General features: G+C 52.8%; 5 protein-coding genes across 5 annotated transcripts; 3 read left to right on the top strand and 2 right to left on the bottom strand.

The window, feature by feature from the left end:
* Positions 1 to 52: 52 nt before the first annotated feature.
* VTN49DRAFT_2071 (uncharacterized protein) lies at positions 53 to 567 on the top strand (the record flags this gene model as incomplete). Its single annotated transcript, XM_069409756.1, has 6 exons — positions 53 to 77; positions 133 to 189; positions 240 to 278; positions 336 to 363; positions 413 to 476; positions 529 to 567. 6 exons carry the CDS (start codon positions 53 to 55, stop codon positions 565 to 567), a joined length of 252 nt encoding a protein of 83 aa, XP_069269828.1.
* Positions 568 to 623: 56 nt separating this feature from the next.
* On the bottom strand, positions 624 to 1,552 carry VTN49DRAFT_2070 (uncharacterized protein; the record flags this gene model as incomplete). The annotated part of the gene is made up of 2 exons (XM_069409755.1): positions 624 to 782; positions 1,355 to 1,552. 2 exons carry the CDS (start codon positions 1,550 to 1,552, stop codon positions 624 to 626), a joined length of 357 nt encoding a protein of 118 aa, XP_069269827.1.
* Positions 1,553 to 3,273: 1,721 nt separating this feature from the next.
* On the top strand, positions 3,274 to 5,179 carry VTN49DRAFT_2069 (uncharacterized protein; the record flags this gene model as incomplete). The annotated part of the gene is made up of 3 exons (XM_069409753.1): positions 3,274 to 3,547; positions 3,637 to 4,054; positions 4,117 to 5,179. 3 exons carry the CDS (start codon positions 3,274 to 3,276, stop codon positions 5,177 to 5,179), a joined length of 1,755 nt encoding a protein of 584 aa, XP_069269826.1.
* Positions 5,180 to 6,780: 1,601 nt separating this feature from the next.
* Positions 6,781 to 9,636, top strand: VTN49DRAFT_2068 (uncharacterized protein; the record flags this gene model as incomplete). Its single annotated transcript, XM_069409752.1, has 4 exons — positions 6,781 to 7,008; positions 7,074 to 8,328; positions 8,379 to 8,564; positions 8,615 to 9,636. 4 exons carry the CDS (start codon positions 6,781 to 6,783, stop codon positions 9,634 to 9,636), a joined length of 2,691 nt encoding a protein of 896 aa, XP_069269825.1.
* A 755-nt stretch (positions 9,637 to 10,391) lies between these two features.
* Positions 10,392 to 11,615, bottom strand: VTN49DRAFT_2067 (uncharacterized protein; the record flags this gene model as incomplete). Its single annotated transcript, XM_069409751.1, has 1 exon — positions 10,392 to 11,615. One exon carries the CDS (start codon positions 11,613 to 11,615, stop codon positions 10,392 to 10,394), a length of 1,224 nt encoding a protein of 407 aa, XP_069269824.1.
* Positions 11,616 to 13,948: the final 2,333 nt, after the last annotated feature.

Genomic DNA, 13,948 nt, shown 5'->3' with positions numbered 1-13,948 from the left:
CAGGTACGAAAGGGGAATTGCGCTCTGAAAAGCTGGAGTCTCTCATTGCACCATGGCCACTCAATTATTGCCTCTGGGTGAGCACAACGACGGACAGTCTCGATTGTCTTCATTACTAACGCCGAAACGCAGAACTGATCGACAAATGCGTCGGCTCGAGAATCTGGGTTATTATGAAAGGAGATAAAGGTCTGTCAACACGACGTCAACGCCGCCAGCTGCAGGCTGACAGTGGATAGAATTCACGGGCACATTACTGGGGTTTGACGACTATGTCAGTAGGTGAACCTTGATTGCTTGCTGGGGTCGGTCAATCCGCTGATGCCGTGCCGCAGACATGGTCTTGGAAGACGTGACAGAGTAGTATGTGTCGCTTGAGTCTGTTCAGTCGGGATCAACTAACGCGCGGCAGCGACTATTCCGGCAATCAGGTGAAGCTTCCTAAGATCCTCCTCAATGGAAACAACATCTGCATGGTGAGCTCCTTCCGCTCTATACCCTATTCGAATCGCACTGACAGACGGGCAGTTGATCCCGGGCGGCGAGGGACCTCTTGGCAGTGCGTAGACTTCGAGCTTCGCAATGATACGTATCGAACCAGGAACGAGTCATGAGTCACGTTTCTACGATGCATATGAGCCGTGATGTGGATCCAACATGACAGGATTCGTCCTCAATCGGCTATCTCTGCGTGAGCTCTGGGAACACCATGAGCTTTTGCTGATGATAATATGATATTGAATATTCCACTTGCCACATGGTTCTTGAGTCGACTGCTCACTCTAGGGACTCCTTCCGCTGCCAACTTCATGGAGGTTCCAGTACCTAACTCTTGGCGCCTTGGCCAACATGCATCCAAAATTCCAAGCAGCATTCCGTAAATACATAATAGGGGGAAATGCAGCATACCAGATTAGGTCTTTCGAGCTGTTCATGCCAAGCTCGACAATAAGAATAGATCGGAAGTTGCCGAAATGCAATTACGTACAGAAATTTTATCTCGCTAACGAGGATTACTGGTTGAATTATCTCCGTTGTCGATCTACACGCTGTGTACGAGTCGGTGGCTTTTGATCAAAGCTCCCAGCTCTTATGAGCCCTTATTACGAGTAGTGATTGAGCTGCCAGGAGATAATACGATAGGGTCCCAAGCTGGACCTCCGAGATAAGCCACGTGCAACGGGATTTTTCTGCCGCTGTGGCTGATAAACATTTTTCTTAAATCGTCTGACACACTCTCTTGGCAGTCGACACCTTTTTCCGTATCCCCGGTGGCCATACCTGTCGTCGAAACACGTTGGGAGATTGATTATCTGCAGATCAAAAGGCTCATACATTCCAAATACGAACTCACTGCATCAAAATACAAATCGCCACTCAACCCCACGATTCGCCAGTTTGACGAAGTGCGGATGTGGTACTCGTTACCTAATGGGAACCGCACTCTCCATGCGGAGGTCGCATCTTCGCGGGCGACTCGACGTGATTTTTGCGGGGGTGGATATTGACGGAAGACTCCATCCAATGTGCCGGGTTTCAACACAGCCAGCATCTTCTGGAAAAGCGAGAAGTTTCAAAGAACACCGAGTCGAACCGAATCAACCGACGCTGGCCGTGAATAGGCTTCCATCTGCAGCAACAGATCAACGGGACGAGCCGAGGGAAGAAGATTAAGGTAATAATCCTTAAGACATGCTGTGGCTGATTTGGGGAGTCACTCAGCTGCAGCCTTAGAGTTAGCGCCCAAACCCGAGCTCCCCCCAACCCACCCCGTCCCAGGATGCCAAGAGCGCCAAGCCCCCGGGTGGAGTGTGTCCGGATCAGGTAAGAAGCCAAGCCCGAGAGGAGCTTATGTAAGGCCATCCTCTCCAGATCGCACGATCAGCACACCGTCCTTGCACATTCAGCCGAGGTAACCGAAATAACCTTGTGCCTCATAAGCGTTTGGGCAAAGTTTTGGCTTTCAAGGAAACTCAGAAAAATTCTGCGCGTAACTTTTCGGGTATCTCAAAGCGACATCAGACTATCAGACTATCAGTGTTGTGGCGACAACAGATGAGAAAATCCCATTCCGCCAGTCAGAGATTTTATTCATCACCGGGTTGATAGGCTGCCGGGATTGATCGTGGCGCATGTCCCCAAACAACTTAGGTTAACACATGTCGGTCGCCTGTCAAGTGGAAAGACCGAGCTGGATCGTCCAGGCGCCCCCCCAGATGGATGGGGCGGGTCAGAGAGCAGCGCGTTTCATCATTGGTCTGGAGCCATATCTAAAGGAATGGAGCGAGCCGGTGCTGATAAGACTAAACAAGAGAGTGGCCACATGGAGTTTTGCCGTTTGGGGTTGCCGGCTGTCTGTTCGTCTCCAACCGCTCTTTGATGACGGCAAAATACGATGAAGTGGTGGTTAGTGAGATAGCTAAGAAACAAGAAAAAAGTCAGGAAAAGCAGTGTCTATCGCTCAGATCAAGTTACTACGATTAGTATCAATGATCAACAAGGTTGGCACGGACACGAGGCTTCTTCAGGGATTCCATGCAGATGCTTGGCCAAACTCAGTAAAGTCCACATGGCGAGAGCGAAAGAAAGGAGCCCGATTTGAATCAGAAGCAAGGGAGTTGGAAGCGTGGAAATCACTCGTCTCCGTCGACGCGAAGTCTCTTGGAGTCTCTGGAAGCGAGAAACAGCGGCGTATTCCGTGCTATCTACAAGAGAAGCAACCAATAACCACCAACGTAATTCACAGCGATTAGGGTTGGAGGCTTGATAGCAGCGTAGCAATGGCTCCACTAGTCCCCCTGGCCTGAATCGAACCTTAACGAGGACGTGGAGTGGCCAAGCATCCACGAAATGACCAGATTGCCCGCAAACAGAACTGGCACTTTACCCCAGCTAGGAAAAGATAGACTCGCCTGCAGCCTTGGTCCTTTGTGGATGGACCTATCGATGCATGATCTCGTAGATGACGGTGACTTGCGTCCCAAACCAGGTTGCAACTCGGGGGGATCTAAGTTGTAGCCGCGTATTCCCGTCAAAATTGGGTTTCTGCTCCCAAAGTGCGGCCCAGCAGCCAGACGCATATATGTATCTCATTATTCGCGGGCGTTTTTAAATATTCTCCCCGAGGCCTTTGATCGCGTCATTCTCGGTATTTAAAAGGCTGCCCTTGCATAGTCGCAAGCTCTCACCTCCTCTCGCTGGCCCTGCTCTCCTTCGCTATTTGTTTTCCAAGTGACAAAAAGGCGTCGTGAGCAAAAGCGAGAAGAGTTCACGATGGAGAAGGACACAAAAGAGGGCGTCGTAAGCACCGACGCGCCTGCGCCCCCGGCTTACGGTGAGAGTGAGCCCGCCAATCTGAGCTGGAGTCAACGCTTTATCGACTCCTTTAAGCGCAATCCCAATGCGCACGTCACCAAGGCGGGTGTTGTTGGCGCCAATGGCAAGGTCTTCGATGTTGAGGCTGCCGCGGCCGCCACGGCCCAGTCGCCTCTGCACCGTCGGTTGAAAAACCGTCACCTGCAGATGATTGCCATTGGTGGTTCAATCGGTAAGTTCCCGACCAAAAAAAAAAAAAAAAAAAAAAACAACAAACCCCCGACGAAAGAGTTCGCGCTGACATACACCCCCCTTGCGCAGGTACTGGTCTGTTCGTCGCGTCCGGTCAGGTGCTGGCCACCGGTGGTCCGGCTTCCGTCATTATCGCTTACATGTTGATCGGTATCATGTTGTACTGCACAGTCCAAGCCCTTGGTGAGCTGGCCGTCATGTACCCGGTTGCCGGTTCGTTCGCGGCGTACTCCACCCGCTTTGTGGACCCAGCCTGGGGTTTTGCAATGGGTTGGAACTATGCCCTGCAATGGTTGATCGTCCTGCCGCTGGAGATCGTCGCCGCATCCATCACGGTGCAATACTGGCAAAGCGACATTAACCCGGCCGCATGGGTGACGCTCTTCTGGGTGTTGATTGTCTCGATCAACTTGTTTGGCGTGCGTGGCTATGGTGAAGCCGAATTTGTCTTCTCCATCATCAAGGTCATTGCCGTCATTGGCTTCATGTGTGTATTCTCTTCGTTATTGAGTTTTTTTGGACGCTTTGAACTAACCGTTCGGTATTTAGCATCCTCGGTATCGTCCTCAACTGCGGCGGTGGCCCCCGAGGAGGGTACATTGGCGGCCGATACTGGCATGATCCCGGCGCGTTCCACAATGGCTTCAAGGGTTTGTGCAGTGTGTTCGTCAACGCCGCCTTCGCCTTTGCCGGAACTGAGCTGGTTGGTCTGGCTGCGGCCGAAACTACCAACCCCCGCAAGTCTCTCCCGACGGCCACCAAGCAGGTCTTCTGGCGGATTGCCCTCTTCTACATCGTCGCTCTGACCGTCGTCGGTCTCCTGGTTCCGTACACCGAGGAGCGGTTGACGGCCGGAACCTCGTCGGCTGATGCCCGAGCCTCTCCGTTCGTCATTGCGATCAAGAATGCCGGTATCAACGCGCTGGACTCGATCATGAACGTCGTCATCATGATTGCTGTCCTGTCCGTCGGTAACTCGTCAGTCTATGCCTCCTCCCGAACTCTGGCTGCGCTGGCCGAGCAGGGCCAGGCCCCGCACTTCCTGGCCTACATCGATCGTAAGGGTCGGCCGTTGTTGGCCATTATCCTTGCCTCCCTTCTGGGTCTCCTGTCGTACCTCTCTGCGTCGGACAAGGAGGATGAGGCCTTCATGTGGATGATGGCCATCTCCGGTCTGTCCTCGATCTTCACCTGGGGCTCCATCTGCTTCGCCCACATTCGTTTCCGTGCCGGCTGGAAGGCCCAGGGCCACAGCCTTGATGAGCTGCCCTACACCTCGCAGGTTGGCGTCATCGGCTCGTGGATCGGCTTCCTCTTCAACTGCCTGGTCCTGGTCGTGCAGTTCTGGACCGCGTTTGCCCCTGTCGGCTACAAGGAGATGACGGCGCGAGAGCTCGTCGAGAACTTCTTCTCCTTGTACCTCGCTGCCCCCATCGTCATTGCCTTCTACATCCCGTACAAGATCTACTGGCGTACACCTTTCATCCGTGCCAAGGACATGGATCTCCAGACTGGACGTCGCGATCTCGATGTTCAGCACCTTATTGCAGAGGAGCGTGCCGAGCGGGCTACTTGGCCATGGTGGAAGAAAGTGTACCACATCTTCTGTTGATGTTCAGGGAGGCAGGATGGGTGACCGGAGTTTTTGTGGTGTTTTCTTTCTGCTCACTCCTGTCATAGCGGTTTAATGAATATATATATATGTGAAATGTACGATTTCTGAAGCATGTTGCATGTGTCCATCTTTCGTATTTCGTAGGGAGGAGCACTATTTCCATCCTCTCGAGTACGCGGTGACACAGGAGGCTGCCGGAGCGCAGTCAACTCCAAGACGTCATGACTATCTGGTCCATGGTTCAGGTACATATCAAAGCTGCACTCTCGGCTCCGGGTACTTTGGAGCTGAGCGATTTTAGCTGATGATCTCCCGTAGCTGTATCCCCGTTTCAAAAATACCAGATGTGAGCGCCTGCCGCTCCAATACCTAACGAGTAGTGCCATACAGAGATGTGGCAGAGCCTTGCTATGTGTTTGTCCATTAGGTCAAAATGTCGATCTACATTATCTGGCAAAAGCAAGAAACCCCTGGAGGGATCTGAGCACCGGACCTGGCCTCTTCAGCTGAAGGCGACCTGGGGTCGGCGGGGAGCTGATGGAACAGATAATACGAGTTGACCGACCCAGTCCCCTGCAGTTTATGGATGGCACCGAGGAGCTATTCTGACCATCGATCATCTGGCAGATCCTGTGCACATGGATGGCCTTGGTTTTGATGAAATGTTTTAGGTCACAAGAGCAATGCGTCTACTCCTGGTGGTACGAGTTTTCCCACCAGACAGGGATCAGAGCAGTTGGACTTCGTGTTTCCAGTCCAGAGTGTCTAAGTAAATAGATGAATCCGTCCCAGAATGCTTGCACACGGTATCGTTGTCTTGCTGAATGGATACAACGCGACGAAGCATAGATTTTTGTGCTCACTGGCAGGAGGACACTCCAGTCTCAGGTCTGACAGACTGACAGCTCAAGCGTGTCCAAGAGCTCCATTTGCCAAGTCTACTGCGTGGAAATAATAAGAGTATCGTGGAAATAAATACGCGGTGCCTCTGGTTACTTCTAATAGATTAGCGCGTTGATTTCTATAGTATAAAGTACGTCTCAATAAAATTAAAAGACGTGCATCAAAGACGAAACGCAACTGCATTTACTTAAATTGGAAAAGTCTCACACGAATGAAACCTCCGATCGGGACTGGCTGCCAAAGTTTAATTTTAGAACCTGATCCAGGCCTAGCCGCATCACGTGGGTCTCCGCTCAACGCAGCCAATGAGGCACAAGCATTGTGTTTGCTGCCAGCACCTGGATTACATAAGCGCATCCTCAGGCGCGCTGGTGTTTTCGCAGCTGCAACAAGCAACAAATGCCACTGTGTACGGACTACGAACATCCCTGAAGCTCTCGATCCGACCTTTTTTCGTTTTATTCTTTCTGTGTTTTTTGTTGGGGCCGGCCGTTTTGCAGTATTCTTACGCTTCATCAGCCCCATTTTCCCTTGCCGCTCTGTCGCAAACCGGCCGGCGTATGCGAACGAGGCTGGACTTGTCTGTTCAACATTGCTCGACGACGCGGTCTGCTTGGACAGCCACTCACTAGTCAACCATTACCGTTTTGTTTTGTGTGTAAACCGACGTCTCGCTTCGCCGCCATTTTGTCGCAATGCCCGGGTTCGCGGATTCGTTCTGGACACCGGACTACGCCACGGGACTGAGCGTCCTGTTCGGCAAACTGCAGCAGGGGATAGCCGAAAATCAGCAGATGCTGACCATTGCCAGCCTTCGCGCTGACGCAGAGGAACTGTACGGCTCGAAATTGGCAGAGATTATCCCTGCAGTGGACCGAATTGCCAATGGGTTCCAAAAAGATGAGGGCGCGAGCGTCAGGAAGGTAGAGTGACGAGTGACGCTTCTTTCCTCTCTCAAAGGTTTCTTTCTTACGCCAGATTTCAACAGGCCTACGATGGCATCCGTGCGGAGATGATTGAGTCTGCCAAAGCCCACCAAAAGATTGCCGCCAACATCCGGGAACTCGTTGTGACACCTTTCGGTCGCTGGGCTGAACAACATGCTGCGCGTGTTAACCACTCCCAGGAGGAGCTTCAGACCCATGTCAAGAATTATGAGAAGCAGAAGGATTTGGTGAAGAAGTTGCGCGCCCAGTATTTCAACAAATGCCGCCTAGTAGAGGACTTGGAAGAGGAGAATAAACTTGCTTTCCAGAGTCCGGAGACTTCCAGTCCCAAGACGAAACCGTCGCCGCCAAAGATTGTCCTTACGGACCCTCAGGAAGAACAGGAGCCGGAAATCTTTGAGCTGGGCGACAAGACATATTCACCGGAAGAGATCAAGAAGCTCCTAACCGATATGCTAAACAACATCAAGATCGGAGAAGTCAAGGTGCCTGTCTTGGGAACCTACCAAAACACGTCCACGGGAGCCGATATTGTCGAGTTCCTTCAGAAGACTGAGACCGCCACCAGCATCAGTCACGCGGAACAGATCGGCCAGGATATGGTCGACTCTGGGTTGCTGCGTCTTGTGGGCGCTATGGGTAACACATTTGCCAATAGCTCGCGAATGAACTATCAGTGGCGATCAAAGGTGTTCCAGATCACGGGCATCCCCGAGAAGAAGAAGCCACTGCTTCGAGTGTCGTCGATGAATTCGAGTGATGACGTCTCCGATTCCCCGACTCTGTCGAGCGTTTCGGAGATTTTGGCAGGCTGGAATCCGCTGAACAACCCCCATCCAAATGAGACGCCGGAGGAGAAGCTGCATCGCGAAGCGCGGGAAGCAGACGAGCGGTACAAGTCGGCAGTGCTCAAGCTGGATCACATCCGCTGCAAGCTGGAAGAGGCCATTGTCGATTATCTGCGATTCCTGGAGCGCTGCGAATTGGATCGCCTCAAGGCAATCAAGTCCGTTGTGCTGGACTTCTCGGGCGCCATCAGCAACGTGATTCCTAGTTTGCAGAGCACCGTTGATCACATGATGTTGTACCAGGAAACCATTCAGCCTGTTGGAGATCTTCGTTACATGCTGGAGAACTACCGGACGGGCGGGTTTGTCCCCAAGGTGCAGCCGTACGAGAACTACTACGGGTCCGTCGGAGACCAGGTCTTTGGCGTCGATCTGGAGGCCAGAGCCCGGGCGGATCGAAAGCGGGTTCCCATCGTGGTGACCAGCATATTGACTTTCCTCGATAGCCGTAAGTCCAATGGACGCGTTCGAAAAATGTGACGACACTAATCTGTGCAGATTATCCGGATCTCGACGGTGACAAAGCACGACAGGCTGTCTGGCTGCATGATGTGCCTTTGGCTGCCACTCACCACCTCCGCAATGCGCTGAACCACTGCAAGGAGGATCATCGTTCTGTCTTAGAGAAGTACGAGATACCCATCGTTGCCAGTGTTCTGAAGCTGTATCTCCTTGAACTACCTGGTAAGTGGGTTGTATTGGAAGCTTCCAAAACGTGAGGCTGATTGGCGCAGATTCGATCGTTTCATCGCAAGTTTACGAGATCATCAAGACAATCTACTCGACGACCGCCAACGAAACAACGACGGAAGGACGGATCAAGGTTCTGCAGAGCACGCTGGGCCAGCTCCGCCTGAACAACATCGCAACGCTGGACGCACTGATGACGCATTTCGTGCGGCTGATTGACCTGACGTCTGCAGACGAGGAGTACATTTCTGCGCTTGCGCAGACCCTCGCGCCGTGCATCCTGCGGCCACGGGTCGAGAACCCGCTGACGATGAACGAGCGGCACAGCTACCGGCTGATTCGCGATCTGTTCCAGCACAAGGACGCCATTTTCGGCGAGCTCAAGCGGCAATCCACCGCTAACTCACTGGGTGCTGGCTCGGGCTCCTCCCGGCCGCGCGCCATCAGCACGGACGAGAGCAACCGGCGCGCGGCGATGGAGGCCCGAAACCGCGCTATCGTTAGCCGGTCGCGGGCCAACAGTCCCGCACCGCCGACGACGCGACATCGTCGCGACCGGTCCACGGATGGCTCGCAGGGCGGCCGGTTCCCGATCAATGTGAGCGGCGTCACGCCGAGCCCGGGCGAGCGCCGGCACCAGTCGCGACGAAGCCTGGAGGTTCCGGATGCGACGACTCTGATGCCTCAAGCACCGGCTCCATCTTCATCCCCCGCCCCAACCGCAGCGCCGGCGGAGAACGGAACATCTACCGAGAACACTTCTGAATCCAAGCCGCAAATCTCAGTTGCCACAAACGTCGCCCAGCAGGCGGCAGAGAACGATGCGCCGTCGTCTGCGCCGGCGCTCGAGCGGAAACGCGACTCGATCGGCCGCGGCAGGGGCCTGCAGCGGAGCAGCCGGGGCAGCCGGTCGCTGACGGAAAAGGTTGCGGCGTTTGAGGCCCGCCAGCAACAGCAGCAGTCGTCATCACCACCAACGACGTCGAAACCCGACGCAGAGAGCGGGTCCGGCGCCATGGAGGAACGGAGGGGAGTGACGTTGGAGGATAAGCCGATGGATGATTGATGATTTTCTTCATCAGTCTCATTTTTTGTTTTTCAATCTTCGTATGCCCCTTGTCTTTTGTTCTTTTTGTGTTGTATGTCCTGCCGACTACTATATACCTTCTATGCGTCATGTGTGTATATGTCTAGCGAATTTATCTGATTCACGCCCGTTCTTTCGTTTCTTGGGATAGCCAGGCTGATGAGAAAGCCCGGAGATACGACTTGCCTACCTATTCCCTGTGGAATTACCTTTCCGCGGGCCACATACACGATGAACACCAGTGACTAAGCCCTAGTTATAACTATTCTCTACATGTATAGAAACTTCCTGGCAACCAACAACTTAACTGATTATTACTTTCGTAGGCGTAACTAGTAGGCGACTTGACAAGTACATATATTCTTCAGCTTGCTGAAAGAACCGCCCAAAATAAGCTTCAAACACAACCCTGTATCAACAGCGACAACTCGGAGAAATATCCCTGGCACTCCCAGATAAATCAAAAAGAAAAAGAAAAAAAAAAAAGACAGAGAGCACAGCTGGGTCTTCATTAACAGACGCAAGACGCAAACGCCCATGCCGCTTCGAAGGAAAAACGGAAGAAAGCTTCGCGCGCTGAGAAAGAGATAAATCACAGCTGTTTATTACCCCACAGACGGCGCAAAGATGAATTGAATGTAATAGAGAAAAATCTTGTAGAACGAAAAAGAAGAGAGAAGAAAGAAACATGCCCATGTACATGAAGAAAAGGAGAGAGAGAGAGATCGGATTCGCTATCGGAAGTCATTTGGTCGCGCCGAACCGTGGCTTTCGAAGAGATCTTCTAGATAGGCAGATGGTGCTCGGCCCTGCGGTGGAGCGTTCAGGTTCAACGAGCTGGTGGACGCACCACCGAAATGGGATGCCCGATTGAATGGCACATCGTGGCCTCTGCTCGGTGGTAGCGACGGCGACGCGGGCGGCGTTTGACTGCCAAGGTGCGACATACGAGGCCCGCCGGCGCTGCCAGCAGAATAGTAACCGGCGGGCAGGTAAGAGGAGCCACGGTGGCTGGAGGCGCCCTGGTGCCCGCTGGGCGCAGCGGTGGGCGAGTAAAACAGACCGCTCTGAGTAGCAGGGTTGCGCGACGACGAGGAGATGTGGCTGGCGTGGCGGTCCCGCGAGAGTTTCTCCATGGACATCTCCGCGCCGTACGTGTTGCGGCGGGAGCGTCGGCGCGAGCGTCGACGCTTGCGTTTGCCGCCGGCGGCGCCTCCAGTGAGAGCAGTCTTGGAATCTGTCTTCGTATGCTGAATGGCTGCGCGTCGGACGGACCGGTTGATGGACCACACCACCAGCGCACGCCATGCGAGCACAGCCAATCCCACCAAGCCCAAGGCCGCACCAACAGCAATGAAGACCGTGCCTTCGGGCAGGTTGGACTCTTTCATGTACGGCGCATTCTTCGTTGGCGGAACCGTTGCGACGGGAAAATCGAATGAAGAGGTTGATGACGAAGTACTCGTTGTTGATGTGATGCTCGGGAGAGTATTCGTTGTCGAGGTCGACGTCGCCTCCGTCAATGGCGGAGGCTTGTTGTCATCCGTCGGGGTTGACTCCTCTGTTGTTTCCGATTCCGAAGAGTCTTCTGTGCTGGTTTCCTCCTCATCTGAATCTGTCGAGGATTTGTCTGAATCCTCGTCTGTTTGGTCGTCTTCGCCTTCGTCCTCCGAGTCGGATTTGTCGTTATCCGCGTTAGAATCTCCCTCGTCATCGTCGTTGTCTGCTTTCACCTGATCGTTCGCCGGTTCATCCGTGGAATCGTTTTCCTCGTCTTTGGATGGCTGATTTGCTGGCGCCTTGTCGGATGGCGAGTCTTCGTCCGAGACAGCCGGCTTGTTCCCCTGTGACCCTCCATCCCTGTTCTGCGCGGCGACATGCCCCGCCAGCAAAGCCACCAGCAGGAGGAAGAGGGTTAGGGTCGACAGCCAGCCGAGTCTGCGTCGGAACAGTCTCATTCTGGACTCGACGGGCACGAAGCGGTGCAACGAAGATCCGCGGGCTGGGATGTGCAACGCTTATTGATTCATGCGGACATTTACTCGACAAACATGTCGGGGGTGCAGATTATCGAGGTCGTGAAGCGCGCTGGCCGTGTGACGTTCTGAAGTCTGGATTTTCTCCCTCGTCTTGAAGACCCTGGATTCTGCACGGGTCCGTTTGTTTTCCTCACGAGGAAAACTCACTGCACACCGAGCCTGATAGCGTGGTTGGAGGATTGCAGACAGGAAGACTGTAGAGTCGGTCGCATGTAATATGGTCGACAGAATAATAACTAACGGCGGCAGTCCAGCACGGCCAGGTGCAGATTCCAGAGGGGCGATGAGGGACTCGGGTTTCTCTCTACTGTCGCTCCCTGCCCCTGGGTTGGCTTGGACCCAGCGTCTCACGTCAGCCACATAGCCAAAAATCACGTGAGAATGTTAAATTTAGCCTGAAGTTGTCAGGTGTACGAGGAATGATTGCCTCACAATATTCGTCGCCACATGACTACGATAAGATACTAGGTAGTTACACATGAGTACGGTTTTGTCCGAATTGGCAAGCACGAACCGTCGCGCCTGCCCTATATCTATCGAGCAGGGCATCTATACAAGGACAATAGCAAGCCTCGGAGAACTTTCCTCTTCATACTACCGTATTTATAATCTTCTCAGGGTTATCAACAGCGTGCATGCAACGTTAAGTTACTTTACCATTGACCGTTCGTTCATACTTTATGACAACTCTTAATACGTGCAACCCTCCTCCTCGATATCTACTACAGTACTATATGTACCTAAGCGCTCATACACTCTACAGTCAAGACATGATCGATGTAATATAGGTATGGTTCCTCACACCTCCGTCAACTCCATATATGCTCATCTTGGTGCATACAGCCTGTCATGTCAGGCGGACCATGACAACTCTGCTCGATATCAGGATTAACTGGTAGGAATACAGAGTACGCTGACGTAGGTCACTGTACCTTGCCCTCGACGTTCGCGCAATTCCCATTGTCTCTTCCGTTCTTCATGCGTTGCAGGAGCTATCCCTGCCTTGGAAGCCTCAAGAGGATGCTCCATCTTCAAGGCATTTCACAGCCCGCATTCACGTCTGCTGACTACTAACTCGTAAAAACAGATATCAATAAATACTTGATGGACGCATTGTCCAAACCCCCCCCCCCCCCCCCTTCCCCAACCCAAAAAAAGCAAATCAACAACAGTCATAATGGAGTACAAAGCACACCATGAACACGAAAAGTCTCCTTTCAGACGCAAACAGCGGCAAATCGGTGAAGTGACAATCATTTGGAGACCGGTAGCGTTAGGCAACAGCGGAGACGGGCGGTCGAGGCCTAGGAAATGACTCCCCCGGATATGAAAGCAGCGACAGAGAGACTGATTTGTGAGTGCGCCGCTAGGCACTCGTCAAATTGGGTGAAGGTCACTTAGAGGTATGAGGTATGTACGAGAAATCCGTGGTCCATACAGTGGTCAAGTATAATATAACTTACTATCTACCTAACCTTAGGCGTATTGGCTTGATAAACTGCGGGAAGGAAGTCGGAAGTGGAAAACAATAGTACATCTAAAGGGAAGGAAGGCGCGAACCTTGGAGCACGTAGAAACGGCCGGCCAAGGAAAGCCACAGTTCCATCTCACCTTCGGAGAGCTCTCACATTGAGTTGACGCTTATCGGAGTTGCACATCATTCTACTATCGAACATGACCTCTGAACGTGCGATGTTTGTCAATGAGGAGTCCAGCGTGGGATCCAGTGTCGGCAGTGAGGAAGAGGAATCCGCGTCTGGATAACGACAAGTGCGCAAAAAGAGGCGCAGGCAAAACCGGTCGCATGAATTACACCGTCAAATGGGAGAACTGAATTTCAGGAGAAAAGCTGTAGAGAGGAAGACTCAGTGGATGGCTCTTCTCTATTTCCACGACGATGCGGACACTGCAGAGAAGGCCAGTTACGAACGCAGTGTCCTATTTGTCACGTGCCTTTAGTTCCATACCAGGTACCTATTGTAATCTCCATCATCATCATACTATTCCCTCTCCTCACGATAGTGCTCGTACCACATCTTAAAAGGTCGTTTTCAGTCTAGTGACAGGGAAAGAGGCCAAAGTATCCTTGGCTCAGGGCAAGCAGATCACGTGACTCTAGTAGGGTCCTTGCTTTCGTCTCTCAGATGTTGTCAACTACTAGGTATAGGTTAGCAGCAAGGTCGCAAATAGGGAAGCCCATGAACTCGTGAAGTGGCCAAAGAGGTGGGAACAACCGCCAAACAAAACAGTGC

Source organism: Thermomyces lanuginosus (genome assembly GCF_041956635.1).
Source record: "Thermomyces lanuginosus strain ATCC 200065 unplaced genomic scaffold VTN49scaffold_24, whole genome shotgun sequence".
Lineage (NCBI taxonomy): Eukaryota > Fungi > Ascomycota > Eurotiomycetes > Eurotiales > Trichocomaceae > Thermomyces > Thermomyces lanuginosus.
The sequence above is the reverse complement of the archived record's forward strand: the minus strand, read 5'-3'. Positions and strand labels throughout refer to the sequence as shown.